This window comes from Gopherus flavomarginatus, chromosome 9, assembly GCF_025201925.1.
Source record: "Gopherus flavomarginatus isolate rGopFla2 chromosome 9, rGopFla2.mat.asm, whole genome shotgun sequence".
Taxonomy (NCBI): Eukaryota; Metazoa; Chordata; order Testudines; family Testudinidae; genus Gopherus; species Gopherus flavomarginatus.
The window spans coordinates 75,215,195-75,241,240 of record NC_066625.1 but is presented as its reverse complement, the minus strand read 5'-3'; the positions used below and the strand labels follow the sequence as shown (position 1 = coordinate 75,241,240).

Below are 26,046 nucleotides of genomic sequence, written 5' to 3'. Positions count from 1 at the left end.
AGAAGTTTAGCTGGTAACGGAAGATGATAGAAAGCAGAGATGCTCAATGTTTACTTTGCTTCGGTCTTCTCACAAAAACACAACATGTGACCGGACAATTAGCAAAGTTACCATACACGATAAAGGGAAAGGGATGTAGATAGGGATAAGTAAAAACACACCACAGATCCTTTAGCCAATCTGAATTTTTTAAATCAGTGAGGCCGGATTAATTAGCTGAAGAAATCTTGAGACCACTGGCAATAATATTTACAGATTCATTCATGACAGGAGAGGTCCCAGAAGTCTGGAGAAGGGCTAATGTAGTGTCCATCTTTTAAAAGCAGCAGCTCAGAAACTATAGACCAGTCAGCCTGATTTCGATAGCTGGCAAGCTACTAGAGCAATGCATAAAACATTCCATTTGCGAATACCTGGAGGATGAGGGGTAATCACCAGCTGCCAGCATGGATTTACCAAGCCAGCATGGATTTACCAAGAACAAATCATGCCAAACCAGCTTGATTACCTACTGTGACAGGGTAACTGATTTGATGGATAGGGGGAATGAACTGGACATAATAGACCTGGACTTCAGCAAGGCTTCAGACACAGTCCCACATGACATTCTGATAAGTACGCTGGAGAAATGTGGGCTCAACAGAACTACCATCAAGTGGATACATAATTGGTTAAACAATCGCAATCAAAGAGTAACTTTTAATGGAATGATGTCTGATTGGAGGGAAGTCTCAAGTGAGGTTCCACTGGGATCTGTTCTGGGTCCAGTGTTGTTTAACATCTTCATTAATGACCTGGATATAGGTATTAAGAGCATACCAATCAAGTTTGCAGATTACACAAAGCTACAGGGGGTTGCCAATACCTGGATGATAGAGCTAAAATTCAGAGGGGTCTTAATAAATTGGAGAGCTGGGTGATACACAACAAAATGAAATTAAAGACAAATGTAAGGTTCCAGACTTAAAGAAAAAACAAATACACAGCTACAGAATGGGGGGAAATTGGCTTGGCAGCAGCACTGCTGAGAAGGATCTGGGAGTTGTGGTATATCACAACCTCAACATGAGCCAGTAATGTGATGCTACTGCCAAAAAAAGGAAATGCAATTTTAGGTTGCATTAACAGAGGCATAGCATTCAAGTCATGGGAGTGACAGTGCCACTCTACTTGGTGCTGGTTAGGCCTCAGCTGGAATACTGTGTCCAATTTTCGTCACCAATGTATAGGAAGGATGGAGAGAAACTGGAAAGGATCTGGAGGCGAGTGACAACGATGATCAAAGAAAGGGATGGAATGCAAGACAACAGAGCAAAAGCTGAAGGAATGGGTACATTTAGTTTGGAAAGAGGAGCTATGATTACAGTCTTCAGATACTTGAAAGGCTGTGTGCTGGGGTGTACCAGATCCTCTGAGGCCCCCTGCCAGAGGCCTCGTTGCCCTGCCACACCCACTCACACCCCACCCCAGAAAAGGGCCATGGAGAGAATCCTCCAAGCTGCCTAGAGTGGCTTTGTGGGACACAGTCAATCAGGGCCCAACAGGCTAGTGCAAGAAGAGCTGCAGGGCCAGAGTGAGTTCAGTTTCTTGCTGGAGCTGGAGGACTATGAATGGTGTGTGGCTGGCTGAGAGAGCTGCAGGACCTCAGAAAGGACAGTGCTGGCAAAAGCTGGGCAGACTGAGAAGGAGCTCTTGGCTGGTTGCTGGGACTCCATCAGGACAAGGTGCTGAGGTGGGCTCCCAGGGAATTAGAGCAGCAGCATGACTGAGATAAAGAGACACGGCAATAGCTCCTATCTACAGGGTCTCTGGGCTGAGACCCAGAGTGGTGGGCAGGCCCAGGTCTCCTTCCCCTCACTCCCCCATCAGCTACTGAGGGAAGTGGCTTGGACTTTGAGGCACCCCAAAAGGGGAACTGAACCCTTTAGTAGGCCAGTAGGAGAGCTGGGGCCTGAAACAGCCAGAGAGGGTGAGGACATTATCTCCAGGGGAAAGCTCTGGAGTACAGCTCGATACCAGGACTGAGACAATTGATAGACTACAGGACTAATTAAGGACCTAAGCCCAAGGAGGGCTATAGGGACGGGAGTGTGTAATTAATACAATTTACCACATGTGGTGCCATAAATATACAGTATATACATGTGCATGCACCCACACACCTCACCACACCTTAAAAAACATACCCAAACCATTTTCCTTTGGATAAATGAACCCTGAGATTTATAGGAAAAAATAAAAGCAGAATATGTACTTTAAATAGTATATAGTTTGATGTAGGACAGCTCTGATTCCAACTGTTAAAGACAGAACTAGAAGATAACTTAAATCAGCTCACGCAAGATAATTATTCTCCTGGTATAACATGTAGTCCATTAAGTTAGGGTTGTTGTTTAGCCAGTAGTTCAATCTGGATTTTATCCTGGCTTCTCTCAATGTCAATTTCAACATGATTAGTCATTCCAAGAACTATTATTAGAAATTATATTTAAAAAATAACGCTTTCAAATAACGTTTATATATGTTATAGCATAAGGAGCAGAACACAACATAAGATTAATGCACATCAGGCACTGGATATACAAACATACTAATGACAGTTCATATTTTGATTTTAAGGCCAATGTTCTCCCCAGCTAGCAAAACCAAGGAGAGGTGAAAGCAAACTTGAACAACTACTGGGTCACCCACACAGACAACCTCAGACTTTCAGCTCTCAAGGAAGAGGGATGTGCAGCTAAATGGAGTGGTCAGGCAAAGATAACTGAAATTACACAGGAAAGACAAAGAGTGAACCAGAGCAGGATGAGGAGCCTTTGGTCCCAATCCCACCAATCACAGAGAATCCTCATGACATCAAGACTACACACACTGCTCAGCTAGCACAAGTAGCACTGCTCACTTAATAGGCCTTTCATGCTGTCACTGACTCCTCTGTGACTGCATACTAGCTCTGTTGCAAGATAAACAGAAGCCATGAAAAACTTAACATTGCAATGTGTACAACTAACATCAAGCATTCACTGAATTACTATCAAGTAGGTTTTAGTTTGGAAATCCATCGATTTTTTGGGGCAAAGCAAGCTACTCACTGCTTTACTTGTTCTCTTGCGGGCAGCTCAGAAGCAATCCACGGACTTCCAGCTGCAGAGTGTTTGCAAAGATGGGCTGAGAGAAAAAAATCATCAAAAAAGCAGAAGTTGGAGAGAGAGAGAGAGAGAGAGAGAGAGAGAGAGAGGTTGACCTTTCAGCCTCTTCAGATTCTCCTTTCCTCCTCTCTGGACCTCAGTGCTGCGGAAAAAGGCATTCTATGCTAGGATTAAGCCATTGTGTTACCATATTACGGACATGTATTTCAAATTGAATAAAACAAAAACTCACATATTACAGGTTAATATAGTTATGATTTTTCAAAATAAACTGGAAGGAACTATTGACCTTGTCTGACATATTAATTAAGAAATGAGTAAATATTAGATTTAAAAGGATTAATTAAATTACCTATCTAGAAATAATAGGTAATCAGTAGTATTCTTTAGGTTGCAAAGGCACTTATGAGTTCCTTAACTTTTCTCTCTTTGACTAAATTTTTCCATGCTTGATCTCAGCCTCAAAAGGGTTTAAAAAAAGTTTGAGCAACATTTGTTTATGAACTATTTCCTACTCTCAAAACTCAAACACTAATTGAAAATATTTTTCTAAATTTTTGAATTTCCACTAGAGCTGTCGATTAATCACTGTTAGCTCATGCCATCAACTCAAAATATAATCGCACTGTTAAACAATAGGATACCAATTGAAATGTATTAAATATTTTTGGATATTTTTCTATATTTTCAAATATATTGATTTCTATTACAACACAGAATACAAAGTGTACATTGCACACTTTATATTTTTATTACAAATATTTGCACTGTAAAAATGATAAAAAAATATTTTTCAATTCACCTCAGACAAGTACTGTAGTGCAATCTCTATCGTGAAAATGTAACTTACAAATACAGGGTTTTTTTTGTTACATAACTGCACTCAGAAGAAAACAATGTAAAACTTCAAAGCCTACAAGTTCACTCAGTCCTACTTCTTGTTCAGCCAATCACTAAGACAAACAAGTTTGTTTACATTGTCAGGAGGTACTGCTGCCTGTTTCTTATTTATAATGACACCTGAAAGTCAGAAAAGGCGTTTCTATGGCACTTTTGTAGCCGCGTCACAAGGTATTTACATGCCAGATATGCTAAACATTCGTATGCCCCTTCATGCTTCGGCCACCATTCCAGAGGACATGATTCCATGCTGATGATGCTCATTAAAAAAATAATACATTTAATTAAATGTGACTGAACTCCTTGGGGGAGAATTGTATGTTTCCTGTTCTGTTTTACCTGCATTCTGCCATATATTTAATGTTCTAGCAGTCTTGGATGATGACCCAGCACACATTCGTTTTAAGAACACTTTCACAGCAGATTTGACAAAATGCAAAGAAGGTACCAATGTGAGATTTCTAAAAGTACAGCACTCGACCCAATATTTAAGAATCGGAAGTGCCTTCCAAAATCTGAGGGGGATGACGTGTGGAGCATGTTTTCAGAAGTCTTAAAAGAGCAACACTCCGATGCAGAAACTACAGAACTCGAACTACCAAAAAAGAAAGTCAACCTCTGCTGGTGGCATCTGACTCAGATGATGAAAATAAACATGTGTCAGTCCACTCTGCTTTGGATCGTTATCGAGCAGAACCCATCATCAGCATGGATGCATGTCCTCTGGAATGGTGGTTGAAGCATGAAGGGACATATGAATCTTTAGCGTATCTGGCACGTAAATAACTTGAGACACCAGCTACAACAGTGGAAGGTGAATGCCCATTATCACTTTCACTGTAAACAAGAAGCGGGCAACATGATCTCCTGCAAATTCTAAACAAACTTATTCGTCTGAGCGACTGATTCACCAAAAGTAGGACTGAGTGGACTTTTAGGCTCTAAAGTTTTACATTGTTTTATTTTTGAATGCAGGTTTGTTTGTACATAATTCTACATTTGTATGTTCAACTTTCAGGATAAAGAGATTGCACTACAGTACTTGTATTAGGTGAACTGAAAAATACTATTTCTTTTGTTTTTTACAGTGCAAATATTTGCAATCAAAAATAAATATAAACTGAGCACTGTACACTTTGTATTCTGTGTTGTAATTTAAAATCAATATATTTGAAAATGTAGAAAACATCCAAAAATATTTAAATAAATGGTATTCTGTTATTAATAACATGATTAATTTTTGTAATCGCTTGACAGCCCCAGTTTCTACATATCTCAAAGTTAATGTTTAATACATTAAGATGTTATAATTACTTAAAAGTTACCTGAAAAGGATGAAATAAAGTTAAGCATATTTGTTCATTTATGGTATACAAAGAAAGTTTTGATTTTAAATTTTTTTTCACCTTAGAAATACCAGGAGCATCAACACTATTTTCCTGTGGTTTTCCTGAAGGAGTCTCTGGAATGTCTCTGAAGATGAAAGCTCTCACATTTTTATTATAAGGGTGGCCAGTTGACTCCCTAAAAGTCTTCCTCCTTCTATAATGTGGGAAATTAGTAGAGGAAGAGTGGGGAGCTATATTTTCTTGTTATATTTTGAAACTTAATTGTACAACAAACTTTTAAGTAATAAAATATTACTCATGTTTCTTTCTTGGGGCTTGAAACACCATACCAGACACCCGGTCACTGGGGATCTATAAAACGAAAACAAAGACCTATATCCTCAGTCCAACTTATGGCTGCTTTGCAGAACTCGTCAAAATAATTTTAAGAATGCCAAAATGTTCCTGATGAAATTTTCATCAAAACCAATATACTTCCATGAAAGGTGTCTCAGATCCAGGATGGAATTTCTGCTCGAGAAGAGAGAGACACACACAGACATACACAACCTTCAACATGACTCCACCCCCTCAAAAGGCAACAGCCTGGGGGGTTAGGGCTCTCACCTGGAACATGTGACACCCAGGGTCAAATTGCTGCTCTGAATCAGGAAGAGCAGGAACTTGAACCAGCATCCCAGGTGAGTGCCCTTACTATCAAGCTACTGGTTACTCTGACCAGTCTGGGTCTCCCTCTTTTTTAGGTGTTTTCACATATTTTTTTTACAAGATCTGATGGGGATTGAAAACACAAGAACAAAAAGTTTCAAAACTTTTAAGTTTTTTCCTGAAATGTAATTTTTTTTCTGGCCAGCCTTACTGCTTTGTGATGCTGAGGTAACAGACTGGCCAGAATGCTGCACTAAGGGGAATCTCTGGGTTGCTTAAAGCTGGTATAGCTGGCACCAAACAATCAAGTCTCAAAACCCAGTTTTAAAGAGTGTGGGATCAGAAAGCTCTGTTTTCTGGCTGTTCCTTGACAACAAAATATCCCCCATGGGACCACTTCTAGCTAAAGTTAGGGTAGTTCTTACTTATGACAACTTATAATGGTCCTCTGACTCTGTTTCCATTCAACTGCCCAAGGACTGGCTGATCCACTAGTGGGCCTGGGCAATGTCTTGGTGAGAAATCTAGGCCAGCTTCTGGGAAAGGGGAGGGTGCTGGTATTTCTACTAGAGCGTGTGTTGGACTGAATCTTTAGTATTACCTATTGACAATTAGATATGGTAATTTGAAGCTGTACTCCCCTCAAGGGATAAATGTAACCTTAACTCAGCCATCCTTTGGTCCGTCTACATATACCCGTTTACCAAATTATTTTTCCCCTCCAGCAGTAGCTGTGGATGTTCGGTGTAGCAGTTGGTTCTGCACAGTGCTCACAAATGTGACTGATTGGGACTGGGCTTACATATACCTGATTAAAGGCTCATGGGCACACACAAAAACTGAAAGATGAAACTTTCTCCATCAGGAGCTACTCTTTCATGTCAGATATTACTGTAAAACAGAGAAGGTGCACAAGGGTCAGTCCTTCCTCTTCTGCACAAAACTCCTTTACTAAAGTTCCCTCTCCCAACACAACATTCAGTTATAGTTACTGAATGAACAATGGCTAAAAAATTACCCTAAATCCAAATATTAAAACAATAATAAAAGAGTAGTTAGTTGCACCAGATTTACTCAAGATATTCTTCTTTTTTAACAAGATTTCAGTCAATTAAAAGTAGGACTAATATGTTCAAATTTCAGACACAACCTAATATCAGACTTTACATTAATAACATAAGAAAAACCAAACAAAAATACAAAAAAAAAAGTCAAAGGGCATAAAAATTAACACTGCATGAAATTTCATACCAACTGACCATCTACTTTTAGATGTAAACAGGAATTTTTGCCCTATTTTAAAATAGCAATCCTAACGATGAAGTTACTAGGCACCTCCATAATTTCAGACACTGATAGTTCTTTCAGCAAATGTTTAGAGATACCTTTCCTATGTACTCATGAATGGCTAAAGAGGCCTTGTGGTCAAAACTGTACATTAACAACAATGTCTGAGGGCAATGTGTCTCCAATTTATCTTTTCTAGTTGCTTAACTTCCATGACGTCATGGACACAAGCAAATGCCTAGCTGTCAAACTAAGTAGGAACCTGCCATCTATTAAAAGCCTTAAACCTGAGCAAATTCCATGGAGTCCTATGAGCTATTGCCATATAGAGTGCTTCGTGATTATGCTCTTTGTGATTAAGTCGAACCTATACAGGCTTTTCCGCCTGCTAAGAGGCACAATAAATATTCACTGAATTGCATCCTTAACACAAAACTCACCAGAGCAGATTCTATTAATTGAAATTTAGTGCACAGATATAACCAAATCGTCTTCCTACTCCTTCTTAACTTCAAAACATTTTTGTCAGTCTGAGTCCAATCCAAGAAATACAGGGAGTCCAAGATGACACAAGGCTCAAATCCCAACCATGAATTAATAGCCAGAAAACTGACTTTGTGTTCAGCAACACCTTAAAAAGCTAAACTTATAAGAGCAATTTCCATTCATAATAATTTAGAACAGAGTAATGAGAAAAATATTTTTCTGCCCCTGCTAGAGACGAGAAATTCTAGACAGCTCATAGTAGAGATAAATGTGGTATAGCAATAAACCAACCAACTGAAAATAACTACAATCAATATATAAAAAAAACATAAAACCACAGAGGTCTTATAAAGAGGAAGCAAAAAGAAAGGTGAACTGAACAATTTTCCCATGCTGTCTTGTATAGTAGCAGTCATTAAATTTAATTTGATTATGTATACTTCAACATTCAATAATGAGCTACAAAATATCACCTAGAAAAGTTTTAGTATGCTCGATATCTGAACTACAATTAGTATGCAAGAGCAACTATAAATGTGTGATTGTGACCGTTAGAGCCCCTCAATGCCAACTGGCAGAGGGCCCCCATACTTTAACTCACATCAGGCCTCGTCTACACTACGATTTTAGCAGTGTTACCTCGATTTAAGCTTAGACCTATCCACACGACTAAGTCCTTTTTTTTCTTTTAAACTTAAAGGGCTCTTTAAATCGATTTCTTTACTCCACCTCCGACGAGGGGATAAGCACCAAAACCGGCCATGCCGGGTCGAATTTGGGGTAGTGTGGATGCAATTTGATGGTACTGGCCTCCAGGAGCTATCCCAGAGTGCTCCATTGTGACCGCTCTGGACAGCGCTCTCAACTCAGATGCACTGGACAGGTAGACAGGAAAAGGCCTGCGAACTTTTGAATTTCATTTCCTGTTTGGTCAGTGTGGCAAGCTGATCAGCACAGATGACCATGCAGAGTTCATCAGCATGATGTGCACATTGCCAAGCCCGTACTTTGTGAGAAGTCTATGTCCTCATCACTGAGCTGCCGTCGCCTCTTTACCTGGTTTTGCTTTTGCAGCTTCTGGTTCTGTGCTCAAAATAGGCGCGAAACAATTGTCTGCCGTTGCTCTGACAGAGGGAGGGGCGACTGATGACATGGCTTACAGGGAATTATAATCAACAAAAGGGGTGGCTTTGCATCAAGGAGAAACACAAACAACTGTCACACAAAATGGCCCCCTCAAGGATTGAACTCAAAACCCTGGATTTAGCAGGCCGTTGATTTCACAAAACAAAATCGGGTCAATTTCTTGTTTTGATCCACTCCATCTATCTTTTACATCTTAGGCTGGCAGCAGACAGTGCAGTAAGACTGCTAGCCATCGTCATCCCCTGGGTGCTCCGCAGAAGGTGGGAATGACCTGGCTGAGTCACTCCCATGTCTCCCCAGGCACCCCTGACCAACTTCATCGAGGTCGGCTAAAAGAGCACCCAGGAGTACGACAACGATGGCTACCAATCGTAATGCACCATCTGCTGCCAAAAGGCAATGAGCTGCTGCTGTGTAGCAATGCAGTCCCACGTCTGCCAGCATTCAGGAGAGGTATAGTGACGGTGAGCTCAGCGGGCTCCACGCTTGCTGTGGTATGACGTCTGCTCAGGTAACCCAGGAAAAAAGACGCAAAATGATTGTCTGTGGTTGCTTTCACAGAGGGAGGGAAAGAGGGAGGTGGGGCCTGATGACATGTACCCAGAACCACCCGCGTCGCTGTTTTTGCCCCATCAGGCATTGGGATCTCAACCTAGAATTTCAATGGGTGGCGGCGACCTCAGGAACTGTGGGATAGCTACCCCCAGTTCAACGCTAGGGAAGTCGATGCTAGCCTCGGTACTGTGGACGCAGTCTGCCGACTTAATGCACTTAGAGCATTTTGTGTGGAGACATGCACAATTGACTGTATTAAAACCATTTCTATAAAACTGACTTCTATAAATTCAACCTAATTTCGTAGCGTAGACATATCTCAAGCCTGACACCCTCATTACCTCCAACATACTGTTGTCATAATACGTATGTAGAAGTTATCATGTAAGGTATCATACATAAGCTGGTCACAAAAACCACTGAGTGATTGCAGTGGGGTTTTTACCCTGCTGCACACCCAATCAGGCCACAGCTGGCCATGATATAAGGGCTATGGAAGCAGCTGGGTTAGTCTCATTCCAGCCTTGGAGTGGGAAGGACCTAGCTGCCTGGGAACACATGGTACCTGAAGCAAAGCAGTGCTGGGGAAGGGAAAGAGGAGCTGGGGAGCTCCAGCCTGGCAACAGGCTAAGGCCTTGTTAAGGCCTAAGGAGGTACGGAGGCTGCAGAGGTGCAGCCTGGAGAAAGGCAGAGGCAGCTGGTCCAATCCCCTTGCCAATGATAAGTGGCCATTACAGACTGGAGTTTGCCCCAGAAAAAGAGGGCTAGATGACAACTGGCAGTAGACAGCTGAGACAAGGTGGGCATAGGGAGAGGGGTGGTCCCCTGGGAAGAGAGACCTAGAGTCTGGGGGCACTTCTGTGGGGCAGCACCCCAAGAAAAGAGGGCACCGCGGTCCAGGAGGGACACAGGGGCCTGAGGCAGGAGAGATGCTGGCCAGCAGGAGGCACTCTAAATTCCCAAGGCAACAAGCAGGAGGCGCTGCGGCAGCGATTGCCAATCTGCTACAGTGATGTATGTATGGACTGGGTACAAAGTTATATATCTGCACTGGAAATATGTTCTTAAAATTGGTTTAGGAGGCAGTGTGCATACACCAAGCCTGACGAAGCCTAGACAAAGGAATGTGGATTTACCTGTCTGACCAACTTGATTACAGGCAGAGAACAAGACAAGTACATTTACATATAAGGTAAAGAAAGTTAACAAGTGGCAGAGGAGACAGTTTAATAAGCACGCTGGATGATGGAGTCAGCACCCCAGGATAACTTCCTGGCTCTTGAAGCAGAGACAATGGATTTTGGATAATATAAGTAGAGCAAAAGACATTTGAGTTACCCATCACTTAAGGGACAAAAGAGACCAGACCTCTTGGAATCTGTGAAAGGTGGATCTCCAACTATGTGGGCTGAAGTCGCTGAGAAATGACTACAGGTGAGGAACTCCTTGAGGCCAAGATTGTAATCTGTTAAACGTTAGACACTAGACAGCGTGCTTTATTTTGTTTCGTTTGTAATCATACCCATTTGTGTTTCTCTTGCTTAGTATCACTTACTGTCTGTTCTTTATTAATGAACTTACTCTTGTTTTATTATAAAACCCTCTCAAGTGCTGTGGATTATTGTGAAGTGTGAATCTTCAGCTAATTTAACAGGCTAGAGTGTACACTGTCTTTTTGGAGGCAGCAAAATTTTAACAATATCTGTCAGTGTCACAGTCAGAGGGATTGGACACTAGAGAAAGAGGTCTCTGGGGGAGTCAGGTTCACTGACTGTTACCTGCAAGGACAGGTTTAAACTGGCAGAACCATGAGGAGGTTGCTGGTAGACAGACCTGTGCGGCACGAAGCTGAGACACAGTCTAATCTCCATCTGAAGCAGAGGGATAACACAGTGGTTTACTGCTCTGGGTGTCCTGAACAGAACTTCACAGAGATACATAAAATAAAATCAATGTTTGCTGTGATACCTTTGTAGGATGCTGTAAGCTATTCTTTTGTAATCTCACGAATACTCAAAGAGAGATCCAAATTTCAACCATGAATACAAACCGTACCTTCAATCAGTTCCATATGTTTTAGTTGAAACCAAATGCAGCATGTTTTCATATAAATGAAGAATGCATTTCAAAGCAAACACATTAAATAGGTTGTTTTCTCCTGGTCTGAGACCATATTTTACTTTGTTAATTACCTAAGTAGGTGTCATTCCCAAATGTTGCCCTGTAAGTCTGACAGGATGTTCTATTGAATAATGTCAGCGTTCACTGTTACAGATTACTTAAATAAGGTTCAGTGCAAACCACAAACGCAATCCAGGAACAGATCCACTCAGAGCAGTAAATGTAGCTGCATTATAAGGCACAGAGCTCTTTAAAGGAAAGTGTAAGTTTACCTGCAAAAAGGTGAGTTTTCAGACAGTTTAGAGCTTTACAAATATTCACTTATTTTGATTAAATACATTTGCAATGTTGTTAGTTAAAGTGTAGCAAACTGTAACTGTTTATATTTCTTTAAATATAATCTTTAGGGAATATCAGTGCATTAAACAGTTGAAGTATACACCAACCTGTTGGTTTAAGACATGCAAACAAGCAGCTAGCAGAAAAAGGCAATTACCATAGTAATTTCATGGAGAATTGTTGGGGAAGTGCCAATTCAATGGTGATATCAAAGGAAAAATGCCGATTTCATGCAGATGGAGCAGAAAGTATCTTTCATATCATTCAGAGGAAAGTGGTAGGGATATTATGGGATCCATACCACCTGCAATAGTCATAAAAAAAGGAAGAACCCCATATACCTTTTATGTGGCCACTGTATGTGTTCTGTAGGTAACACTAATCAGTTCAAGGTAAATGGAGCTTTGGAACGCATATATTTAAATACGTTTCACATTTTTAAATATTATTCATACCTCAGATTCTACAAAGTGACTTTAGGAGTGGGTCATGGCAAACTCTTCTTGCTAGACTTTACATGTTCTCAAAATTTTATACTATACAATAGTAAGTTCAGAAGTACAAGTAAAGAAAGCCAACACAATAGTCTGTAAATACTCCCCGCTTATATTGTGATAAAGTAACTCAAAGTTCCAAAAATACAACACACAAAATAGCAAGAGCCAGCATATTATGTATAGTAAGCCAAATTCTTCCTTCACTGATATCTGTGTAACCCCATTTACAATTAATCAGGGAAAAAATTAACTTAAAATTCTAAAAGGAAGAAGGTAAGAAATAAGCACATACTGTTCTGCAAACAATTAAGCATGTGAGTAATAGATTCATGGGAAATGTCCCATTGAACTCCTGGATTGGAAAACCAATGTCAAAAAAGTAATCAGGATTATACTGGAGCCAAATACAGAATAAAAGGAAGAATTCAGACCTCTCCCAAGTTAGGTGGATAATACCTGCTAAGCAGGTATAGCCTGGGCAGATCCTAAACATTTTCCATCTTGCACTAATGGCTTAACAGCAGAAGAACTATTTGTTTCAATAGTAAGAGATTAACATAATTTTTCTAATTACAAACACATCTAATCTTATTTAACAGTCCGCAGGTAGAAGACATCACTTGTTAATTTCACAACCTTTCAGCAAGATAAAGGCTTCTAATAGCAGACTCAGAAGAGGGAATTTTAACTAAAATCCCTCCCTCTCACCTCCGACCTCCACACAAAACATGTTTATGCAGTACTTAGTAATAGATACTTTTTAATTACTCAGTTTCTAAAATACTCTACTAGAGTAAAATGGGCGAGGTCCTCTTTCAATGTTTTTTCTACCTAGAAGGCAGTACACATCAAAAGGATGAAGTTCTTCAGTTCTGTGAACTCATCCTCTCGCTACTGAATAGCTCATGAAAATGCATTTTGAATCTAAATATGATGTAGACATTTGTGGTACTTGAGGTTTATCAAATTAGAAGACTTGAAGTCAACAGAATACTATGTCCGAGCCACTTCTCACATGAAACTGAAGGGCTTGTTAGTGAATTTCAGTGTTGTGTATATAATATCAAAAATTATGTAATGTTCTCCTTCTATATCAGGTTTATGAAATTAGTATTCAGTACTACTTTCCTGGCACTGAGACTCTAATCTGGTTTATGATGGGGAGTTCACAAGCTAAAAAGGAAGCAGGTAATAATCATTAAAAAAAAAAAGCAGTGGCTGGCCCAGAGAACAGTTTCATGAATGAAAGTAATGTGACTTTTCCAAATAAATAAATAAATAAAATGAAATAAAATAAATAAGGTTATAAAATTAGATAAGTCTACTTTGAGAGACAGATGCCTGGTAGGTAACCTACATTGAGAGTGACCTTCCACAATGCAATAATATTTTCACTCTGATGAACTACTGTTTTATTCTTCTCTACTAGGCACAAACATGCTTTTCTTCAGTTTCAGAGCTTTGTATCGGTCATCCGCCTACCCTTTACTATGGTAAAAAATTTCTGTGGCCAAAAAAAGAAAAAAATTCCTACTATTCATGTACGTCTGAATAGCCATATTCCCCTTTTAAAGAAGGGTCTGCCCTCCTCTCTCTTCTCCTTCTCCTCTCTGCCATTTTAAGAATTTAGGACAGAATGTTATAGAGCAGACTGATGACAAAAGCTAAGCCAAGAATAATCACTTTTATGCCCAAATCATGCCAAGCTGTAGAAGCAAGCATATTTTACCTTTAAGTTCTAAACTACTAAATGCAGTTGTTTATTATAGATATGCAGGCAAAATACAGCAGATGCTTATCTCCCAAACCTGACTCTTTTTTCCAGTGGCTGATTTTACAGCAGAGAAAAAGATAGGAAATGTCATCCCAGAAAGCAATTCAAGGCAATTACATGTCACTAGCTGTGGACAACTGGTTGCTGACTTACAAAAACACTATCAATAGGTTCCTTAACAGGCTGAGCCTCTCCACAGACTAACGTGACAAGTCCATTCCTAATTTCCAGATTAAATATTTAATCATCTCCTATTCTGAAATTATACAGAATTTATATGAGAAGGAATATTCTGTTATTTGAGGACCCAACAGTCAGGAAAAGGAAAAAGAAAAAAAAATACTATTTTTTGCTTTGAAGTTTACCCACACAGGACAAAGGCAAAGTGTTGAGCAGGGAACAAACCTTCGCTGGAAGAGAGATGGACACCCAAATTAGTCTAATCTATTTCCAGCCTATATAAATCTTGTTCTAATCATTTAATTTCTTCAGTTTATTATTCAGTTTGTTTTTGTTCTTGTTATAATAACTAATGCCCTAATGTTAGATTAATTTTAATGCTTATTTCTATATATAAATTTTTATTTAAAAAGATCTAAAGTATTTCCCTATCCCTGTTTCCTCCTACAGTTGAGCAAGACCCTGTCCTCTCAATGTTAATCACTCCCCTTCTGCACAGGATGGGAAGGTTAACCACCCCTGCAGCACTGTTGTACCCAGGACCCAGAAGAGCCCTCTCCACCTGGTACTGGAGTTAGTGCAAGGAGCAGGGAATGGAGACTGGGCAGGCCAGGAGGAAAAGCGGATGGCAAGAGATTGCAAATTGTCTCCCCTCCACCCTCTACAGAACTTATGCACGTAACCCTTCCCCCACTCTGAGGAACTGTCACGGCCACAGAAGAGTTGCTGGTAGAAGGATTCCACCTTTTCCCCATAGAAACCCATTACCTTGATGGGAACATTTGGGTAAAATCTCTAAGAAACTCTCCACCATTTTAAAACACCTGGGAAATTATATGCAAAAAGCCTAGAATTAATGCAATGTTAAGGCTGTAAGATCCAGCAGCCAAACATGAAGTTAAGGTAAGGCTGTTCCAACATTAACATTCTTCGATTACATATATTTAGTGTTTTCTATTCTTCTAAAATTGTTAAATGTAAAGCTGAAAAATTATATTGCTCTTTTTATTTTATATATAGAGAAACAGAGATAGACACACACACACACACAAAGAATAAAGACTCTGTGCACTGTGGTCAAGTTAAGATTGCTGAAGCAACTTTCTGGAATTGCTTGATCTGACTTTTTGATCTTGCAGTAAGTACTGCCTTACAGCTATTTTTGCTGTTAACTATGTATACAGAACACAGTGACTGCTGTAATTACAAACACTTTTAAATATATCTCCAAAATTATCTTTTTTTAAAATAAGGACTATACTTTGCTTCACTGAGGTTTTTTTCTTCTCTTAAAAATGAATCACATACATTTGTGGATTGTTTAGCTTTAAACTCAGACAAAATACAAAAGAATTTATAATTGGCTAAGACACTGACTTTCATAATGGGATTCAGTGTTTAATCAGATCTATTATTTCAATGTGAAATTAATAGAACTGTCTAATCACTAAACCTCTATGGTTTTGATAATGAGAAGTAGTCTTGGCAAAAACAAAGGTGTAATTTAACAGTACTATTCAATTATCAACCAAGTTAAATACTTTAATTGGCCAGTTAAAGCTAATCATCTATTAAAATACTTTTGATGTGAATATGAAAATATGAGGCACGACGTCTTTTAAATGTACCTAAAATGGAGCGGGGGACTTTTTTTTTTTTTTAACTTCACAATCATGAATATGTCTAAAGTCTTTCAGGAAGAAGTCAATTACAACTAACACCTGCTTTTGATGAAAGTTCTGAAACCCTAACTTTCGATGAAATAATCCAGATACCAAAAAAGATTAGATCAGAGAGTTTCTGCACCAGTAATACATTACTTAAAAACTGCCAGACAGATGCAGGTTTCTCCAGATTTATGGAAACAGCTTACTCAGCACAGATGCATTCTTAGAGGTTTTTCAAAGCAGGTCAATGATACTCAGAACGATGGATTTATGTTTCAAAATACCTAGCAGACTGCAGAAGCATAATCCTATTTGTGACTACCTGTATTCAACTAAAGAGAAAATGTGACAAAATATATTTTGCACATAAGTGCCATTTTCAAACTACAGTCAGTCGTGCATGTCTTCATGTTACAAATCATTCATTAAAAGGCAGATGGGTTTGTTTTGGAAACATGACTTTAAAAAAAAAATACATACCCTAAAGTATAAAAAGTGGGACACAAGTGTCTACAAATATCTGAAACATGTAAAGCATCAAAGAGGGAGATGAATGGCTAAGAAGGGTAAAATAGACAAAGAAAATGTAGGCTGAATACCCAGGGAGAATGGGGGTAGGAGATTAAGAGTGAATTCTAATGGGCAGTGGAAGAAGTAAGGGGAAGAACAACATAGATGAATGCTGGCATCTGAGGAATCCATTAGCTTTGCAAAGTCAATATCAAATGCAGCTTGTTTTTTAGGAGCCCAGATTCCACTTGCAGCATAGGAGTGACAATTATTACAATGTAATTTTGACCAGAAATTTGAAATTAAAACTATTATTAATCTTTTGGCCTTTCGTGTTCAGCTTGTGTAAAAGCTGACAGCATTTGTCTGAAGCACCCCCATTCCGTAAACAGGTTTTGATCCTGCTGTGAAAGAGTAAAATGGGTTCTTCTTTCTAATTATTCCACTCAGATATTGGAGTAGTACAAGTGGCTCACTAGGGAAAAAATTTCTAAGGTTTGGCCTCTACATAGTGTGTGGGCTGTATTTGTAAAGCAGGCTGAGACAGGTGCTTGCTCATGGAATGGAAGACAAAATAGTCACACTGAATTTTAATTAAAAGTTAAGACTAAGCATAACACAAAGTTGGTAAATTACATCACAGAAATTTAAAAAAATGCACTAGATATGATTTGTAACCAATGACATAATAAACAGAACAGCACCATCTAGTGTTCAAATTCATTCTCTATAAATCCAGTGCATCATTCCCATTTGTGAATGGCTATTCAAATTGATATAATCTAAAGGAAAATACTTTATAAGCATAAGACCTGAAAAAACAGAAGAACCTAATAGCATAGCTCTCTTTGCACATCACCAGCCAATAATGCCTTTCTAAAATGTAGTCAAACATCTCATCTCAAACTTGTTTCAGAAAATGTACCTATTTTCAGGAAAGGAAATGTATCTGTGTGCTAGAAAGGGAAGATTCTATATTGCCTTCATCTGGAGGTTATTTTGTCAATTAAGCATTTGAGTTCTTGAAAATCAACCGTGTAATCAGTTTAAATGCAATTGTGCTAATTGGTATTCTCACAACCAAAAATACTGCTTAAAACCAAGTATTTTTTTCTTATAAGGTTCCGAATCTCTCAGCAGTCTATCATAAACAATTTTTTTTGCATAATATCCTGGTAACTATAGCTATATTAAGTCTAAAGCTCAATGTACTATATTAAATATATTAAAATTATCATTCAAATGCTATATATTACAACTGTGATGTTTCTGTATCTCACAATGTTACAAATGCAAAACACATTTAGAAATAATAAACTTTATGATCAAACTGAAGCTTTTAGGGCCTCCTTGAAAAATAAATGACAGGAGAAAAATGGTTTGCTTAATTCACTGCTATTATACCTCTTCTACAAGCTGGATAGGGCAAAAAATGAAAATGTAGAGCTTGTAAACTACAAAAGTGTGTATTGAATTATTTATCAGTGTTTACAAATGAACATGTGGACAAAATAAAAATATTTAATTACCAAATTACAAAACTGTGGTTACACAAACAATTTCATTGCCAAATCAGACTCAAATGCAGATTTAAAATCATCTCCAACTAGGAAAATATACTATAAAACACTCACAAAAGACACCTTTACCTCAATATAACGCAACCCAATATAACACGGATTCGCATATAATGCGGTAAAGCAGCACCTGGGGGATGGGGCTGCACGCTCTGGCGGGTCAGCGTGTCTGATTCCGACACACTGCTCTGAGCGGCATGTTAAGGGTGGGAGGCGGCAGGAGGCGGGCTGGGCAAGCGGAGTGAGGAGGTGACTGGGGAGGTGGAGGGGGATGAGAAGGCAGGCGGGCAGAAAGACAGCGAGCAGGAGAGCAGTGGTTGGGCAGATGGGGGGAGGCGCACCAGACAGATGGTGACGAGACTAGCGGAGAAGTGAGTAGCGGGCAGGTGGGTGGGTAGGTGGAGTGAGGAGGTGAGCAGCAGCCGAGCAGGCGGGAGCACTGGGCAGATGGTGAGGAGACTAGCAGGCAGGCTGATTTGTCCCAGTCCCCGCATCACTCTAGGGATGGCTCCGGCATGCTGCTCTGAGCGGCGTGTTAAGGGTGCCAGGCCAGGGCCGAGGGGTTGGATAAGGGGCAGAGAGTCTCAGGGGGTGGTCGGAGACAAGAAGCGGGGTGTGGTGGGGGGTTGGATGGGTCAGGAGTTCTGAGGGGGATGGGAAGTAGGTGGGGGTTGGCACAGCCTTCCCTCCCAGATATAACGCGGTTTCACCTATAACACGGTAAGATTTTTGGCTCCCGAGGACTGCATTATATTGGGATAGATGTGCATATAAAGACTTAAAATGTTATCTAGAAGATTTTTGTTAGATCACAATATAAAGGAAAGAAAATTCAAGTGAGATTTTAGCATCAGTGAATCATCTGTGTGTGAAACTATAGAAATAGTAGCCCTATTTTCAAATATTAAACATGGCAATTAGACACACCAATTTCAGTCAGTAAACAAGTTTCAGCATATGAAGACTAAGTGAAACAGTAATAGGCAAAGATCTAATATAGTAAGAGGACAAGTATTTTCTTAAATGCTTTTCCACATCTATATTCATTCATTCTGAAAAAAGCAGTCCTAGTATTATTCACAATCATACAGCTAGGAAGAGGTTACTTAATAGAGTTGTAAACTATTTAAGATACCCAAGAGATTTACAGAGATTAAAGGTTACAACTAAACCCATTATTATGAACATCTCAAGGAAATTTATTTCCTCTTAATAGAATCTGATAAATTTTTTGAGACAGTTTCATCTAAAGTACTCCACTGTCACAACAAAAGGGTGTCAGAGAACTATGTTATCAAACAGTAATCTTTGAATAATAACGAGCAATATGTATCGGGATGGGATTTTGAGTAATCATGTTTTCCAAATAAGAGTACTTTTTAGATTTTGACAAAAGATTTAAGTTAATCTTCAACTTGTACACTAAATTTTCAAAATGAAACATGAAGCAAAAGAGTCAGTCTTAAATTTATTTAGTGATCCTTCTTGTTTAAATCATTTGATATTATTTCAGAGAAGAATAATTAATAACTTTCTTACACCAAAAGCTGTCTATCAAAACTTTCACTATAATTTAGTTACATTGGAGTGATGGAACATTAGTTATAGGTATCTAGTGTTATCAATGTGGATGATGGCCAAATGGCACATTTTTCTTACCTTGGTTTGTTGCATGGTAACGTTTTAGAATCAACTGCAAACATTTTGGAAACAAAGACAATGACTGGGGCTGTGTCTTCACTGCTGCATTTCATGAACACTAAACAAATGTGAAAGGAAATCATGATGCAATTTTACAAAACTGTGGATACAGACTGTTTATTTTTTTTTTATGCATTATACACATCTTTTCTTTCTGTTTTGTATAGAACATGTCTAAGGGTAAATTAACAGGAGCAGGGGACACTGATTTAGCATTAATAATCGATCAGTTTGCTCATACACCTCTACCCCGATATAACGCTGTCCTCGGGAGCCAAAAAAAACTTACTGTGTTATCGGTGAAACCGTGTTATATCAAACTTACTTTGATCAGCCCCCGCCCCGGGCACACTGTTTTACCGCGCTATATCTGAACTCATGTTATATCGGGTCGCGTTATATCGGGGTAGAGGTGTACCTTCAAGTCTGTTCCACAACCATGAAATCAGAAGGGGAGAAAATTTGTGAAAATGAAAATTCTTAGTAATGGATGACAAATTACAAACATTCAAATAAAATGAAATAATCTTAAAATATCAAAATAACATTTAGGACCTTGATTTAGATTAGATTGAAAAGTAAGGCACAATTTAACGCTAGAATGCTGAACCATCTAGCCTACTGTCTCAAGTTCTTTTCTTTCTTTCTTTCAAAAGTAAGGCATGATCCTCCAAGTAGCTGTAAATGAACTGGATGTCAGTGCCTGCAGGACTCTCCACTGATTTTAAATGGGAGTCCAGCAAATATGGAGCTCCTTGCAGGATGACTGACCTAAAAATCTCAATACGAGGCGTTTGTATGGTATTTCCCTCTTTTCAAACTCTGTACTTTTGAGACCATTGTAAATGAGTTCCATTACACTACAACTGCCTTTACATTTATTTTTGTACATCTCTGAGCACATTTTGTATATCTACAATATTTTTTCTTTAACTGGTAAAAAACAATGTCAAATGCTAAACAAAATAAGTTGTTCAGAGGAATGTCTTATAAACATAGAAAACTAACTCCTCTCTTGATCTAATATAGTCAGAAAACACCCTGTAAATTATTTGGCCAAACAACCTACAGGACTATTACTGTGAAGCAATAAGACACTCACTAAAATAGCAAGGAATATAATTATATTTTCATAACTGAGAACAATCAAGAGACTTAACAAGTAGGAGATTTCCTCTGATTAACTTTTATTGCCATAATTTTCAATGTGGCTTATGGAAGTCAATATATTTGATTGTCTTGCTTCATTAAGAAATGGATTAAACAGTTCCCACTAGTTGAGAAAACGAAACTGAAAGACTGCCAATTGGACAATGATATGCTCCATCCCCATAGATTTCTTGAAGTTCTCTCAAACATAATGTCATTACTATAGAAATGAAGTTACGTAAATATTTAGGTAGCTAAAGTTCAGATACACACTTTGAGCTGTTATTAGCATTTTAAACATACATCTTCCCTCTATTGTTAGTTCTACTTGAATGCTTTCTAAAGCAGAACAGAGGGGCTCTTTTTATTACATGGTATTACGATTGCATTCTGTAATAAACATGAATCCAGTGCAGACTGAACTTTTCACACAACCCAAAAATGTGTGGTTTCCTATTTGATTACATCCTTTCCTACAGAAAGCTGAAAAATCTGAGTATATTTTCTCTAGGATTACCAGGATGTAGGGGGAAAATAAGATGTTTTCTACTGAAATTCCCTTCCTGGAGAGAGCACAGTCACATATGTACTGGGCATTATATCTAACCAATGTCATTTTTAATATTTATCAACTTTGATTTTCAATTCTGTTAAATATTTAATACAACTTCACCATCTCCAGCTGTATCAGAAAAACAAAAAGATTACTTGTTAATTACCCTTTCAAGACATCCATAATTTCTGTCCGTATTTTAATTCAAACATGTATTAAGAGTGAGTTATACACCCCTTTAATTTCATTTCAAAATTTAGTAACGTAGTTTAGGTGTGAAGTGTAAACATATGTAGAAATCAGTTTTCTCCAGGATAAATTCTTTTGACCACAGATTAGCAAACAGTAACCTAGAGAAACATATTTTCTTCCCATTAAACTATTTTTATTGTTAATTTGAAATCTGGTGGATCATTAGTAACGTCTATTTTTGAGGAAAGCACTGACATTCACAGATGCCCACCATTTGTGAGGGTAGGGGATAGAAGAAGAGAAGAAAAATAATCACATGGAAAGAGCTCTCTCATATTTAACAGAATCAGCATGGCTTCCAATTCTCAAAGAAAAACAGCATACAGTCAATATATTATCCATAAAAAATAATTTTAGGATTGCCTCGCTATCAAGCCCCAAGTCTGCAAGAGCGTCCATGAATGTGATCTCGTACAAATGCAGAGCCCCACTGACTCGAGTGTGCCTATGCACCGACACGAGGATCTGTACATGCAGAGGCACTTGCAGGATTAGGTCCACTATGTGCTTGTTCATATGTGAGCTCATGATTAGTCTGTAAGCTTAAAATCATGTCTAGCTCTTAATAGCTCTTCTATTACTGCCTGCATCTGAGTGGAATTATTGAACTTGGGTCATTCTAGTTCCTGTTACTTTTAATAGCTTTGAATTCAGTGCTGTATATCAGTCTTGACATACTTTGCTTACAGAGCTTCAGAAACCCAACATCTGTCCAATCCATTAGTAAGATCTGTGGTTATTGGTGATATGGTTCTTCAAAGAAGAAATAGTTTGGCTGAGCCTGGTAGTGCTGCCAGAACCTGAGGTGAAATCCTCGCCCCACTGAAGTTTATGGCAAAACTCCCATTGACTTCAATGGGATCAGGATTTCACAACTGCTCTGGTCTCTCTCACAAGGAAGGGAAACTAAGTTGTTGCCCAGTTAATCTTTCATTTAGTAATATTTCTGGTCATTCTGCCAAAATAGTAAAATTATGAAATCTAGATTACATTTTAAGAAATGAAGTTATGTAAGTATTTCACCGATATTATATACAATGTTAAAGATGTAGAAAAGCAAATGATGCATAAAGTCCTCATTTTTTCTGTTTTGTTTTTTTTGCCTAAATTTACTTATCTTCTGTGATCAGACTGCACTCAAGTAGAATATTTTATAACTATTTTGTTTGGCTGAAAATGACATTTTGAGAGTGTTGCTGTATTTTTTAGACATTATACTACAGCATATTGTCTTTTAAACTTTTTGGTTTTGTCACACACACACCCCCTAGAAATGACAGTTAAACTATTAACTGATCTGTATAGGAGAAAATTCAGTAAGCCATAATTATTCTTAACGGACATCTGCAAAACTCAGTACAAAAAAAGGTTTCCCCACTCAAATGCCAGAATTAATTTCCACACTACTTTTTAAATAAATGATGAAGCATTTTCTCAATAATAAATCCATATGTAATCATGGTTTAAATTCTTAATGCTATCTTCAAGCTTTCAACTATGAATTTACTGTCCGTATAGACTTAACGGAATAGCTTTCTTTGTTAGAACAACACTTTCCTATGGAAATAAGAGAAGATGAGCCTGCTAGACTACCTTTCCATGCATTACTAGGGTACACTAGACTAATTTGTTCTAACACAGACTTAAAGATCATTTAAAGACACAGCCAATTCAACTGAACATGAATTTTACACTATGATACCATCAGATGGGCACAGCTGATCAATATACATATAAACATCAGATCCAAGTTTAAACATTTAGTGACTATATATTTAACTTGGCATAGCATTCAATACCCTCTTCATTACGTTTGCATTTAGTTCCAGACAACAGGAGACAATTCTCACCTCCTACCCTTCTCTCAAAACCCTATACACATAATTTCAAGCCATTAATATACTGTAACTCCTCACTTAACGTTGTAGTTATGTTTCTGAAAAATGCAACTTTAAGTGAAACAATGTTAAACGAATCCAATTTTCCCATAAGATTTAATGTAAATGCAGGGGGTTAGGTTCCAAGGAAATTTTTTGGGGGCAGACAAAAGGCACTATATACTGTACAGTACTGTACTGGGGAGGTGCCTCTGGCTTACCCCTGGGGCTCAGGGCTGGGGGTGCAGGGTCTGGGAGGGAGTTAGGGTGCGGGAGGAGGCTCAGGGCTGGGACAGGCAGGAGGTGCAGAGCACTTAGCTGGGGCAGTTCCTGTTTGGTGCAGGGGGTGTGCAGGTGGCTTTGCGCAGCACAGCACCACCCCCATGGCCATGATTCTGGGAACTGCCCCCGGGCAGACAGGGCCACCCGGAACGCAGGGGCTTTAGGGGCTACAGAGCCCTGGGCTAAGGGGGCACCGGGGCCCTGGCCTGCAGCCCTTAATGCTCCTTTCGGAATGCGGCCCTGCGAGCATGGGCCGGAGGACTCAGGAGGAGCAGGGGCAGCTGTGCAACCAGCGGCTGGAGAGAAGCGTCGCTCTCCCGTTCAAAACGCCGCTTCTCTCTGGCCAGCTTTGAAAGGGAACGTGCTGCTTCTTTCTGGCCACTGGCTGCGCGGCTGCCCCTGCTCCTCCAAGGGCCAGAGGACTCAGGAAGAGCAGGGGCAACCGCGCAGCCAGCGGCCAAAAAGAAGCAGCACTTTCCCCTTCAAAGCACTGCTTCTCTCTGGATGGCTTTGAAGGGGAAAGTGCTGCCCCTACTCCTTCTGAGTCCTCCAGCCCGTGCTCGCAGAGCCGCATTCTGAAAGGGGCTTTAGAGCTGCAGGTCAGGGCCCCGGGGCCCCCTTAGCCCAGGGCCCTACTGCCCCTAAAGCCCCTGTGTTCCAGGTGGCCCTGCCTGCCAGGGGGGAGATGGGAAGGGCGAGGGAGAGAGCTTCCCCACTTGCTCCCTCCCTCCCAGAAAGTCCTAAGCATGGGGGAAGTGCTGGGAGGAAGGGGGAGGAGGCAGAGAAGAGGAACTTGTGCAATGTTCCCTTGTAAAGTCAGCCAAACGATGTTATAAGGGAGCATTGCACAACTTTAAACAAGTATGTTCCCTAATGGAGCAGTGATGTAACTTCGAAACAACGTTAAGTGAGAGGATGTTAAGTGAGGAGTTACCGTACTCTATTTGCAACTTGAGAGGTCTAAAAGCAATGCAACGCACAAGGTTTCAGAAACATACTGAACAATAAAATAAGATGCCTAATACTCTAGCACAGCATAATCAAAGATCTGGTGAATGACAGCATGGACACTGAATGACAGCAAAGCAGAGGTTATACAGAACTCATGACCTAAAGACAGATATGGTGAGTTCATTTAAAAAAAAAAAAAAAACGAACACCTGACATTATTTTCAAGCTGTTGAGAAAATATTTACTTACTCTTTTTCAGTTCTTGAGTTTCTGGGGGTAGCGAATCAAAAGTTCTAGCTCCAACACACATCAACTTCTCTACCCTCTCAGCAGTAATATCAAGAGGACTGGGGAGTTTACTACACACCATAGCTAAGGCACATTGTTAAGGATGTATAGAAACCTTAATTAACTAGAAATTAGCTGTATGCATCAGATATTGTATTTATCAAATGTTACCATTTGTATGTACCAACTGCCAATGTAGTAATCCTTCAAAAGACTTTCTAAAATATATATTTATGATCAAATAAACTACAAAATAGAAGAATATTGTAAGCACGTCCGACCTCAAAAGACTTCAAAAAATTCTCTTTTAAATGCACACATACATGCAGGAACACCAAGATGGTAGAAATCGGAATAATTACTTAAATGTAACTGAGTATCAGAACAGAGAAAATAGGTCCATCAATATACTTATGTGGATGGCATAAACTGCTTTAAATCTCAATCATTTTATCAATAAGAGAAACAGACTGAACATACCAGGTAAAATTTTTTGAAATTCATTAGGACTATATCAGCAAACATCAGGTTAGAAAGGAACAAAACCACTTCCAATGGTGACAAAGTATAACAGAAAATAGAACTGATACTGAGTGTAACCTGGTGAGAAGTTGAATCAGATATGGAAGATACGCAGGGAAAGATGACTCCATGCAGAGAGGCCGTGTTCACATGTCTCACTAACTAATCCACAACAGATACAGTAAGAATTTAGAAAAATTTTATGTTGATAATTAATGGACAATGTCTACAAAGTGACTTGACAAAAATGCAGTTTATCAGAAAAAAAAGTAACTGGAAAAGAAAG

The 26,046-nt window shown here is 39.1% G+C and overlaps 1 protein-coding gene across 2 annotated transcripts in view; it reads right to left on the bottom strand.

Moving 5' to 3' along the window:
* The window catches only part of EFL1 (elongation factor like GTPase 1), a 157,620-nt gene that overhangs the window by 115,714 nt on the left and 15,860 nt on the right, over positions 1-26,046 (bottom strand). For both annotated transcript variants that reach the window (XM_050967801.1, XM_050967802.1), the window contains 2 exons: positions 25,200-25,322; positions 19,845-19,944 (listed from right to left, as the gene is read on the bottom strand). In XM_050967801.1, the coding sequence (XP_050823758.1) occupies positions 19,845-19,944; positions 25,200-25,322 (223 nt within the window). The remainder of the gene's footprint in view (positions 1-19,844; positions 19,945-25,199; positions 25,323-26,046) is intronic.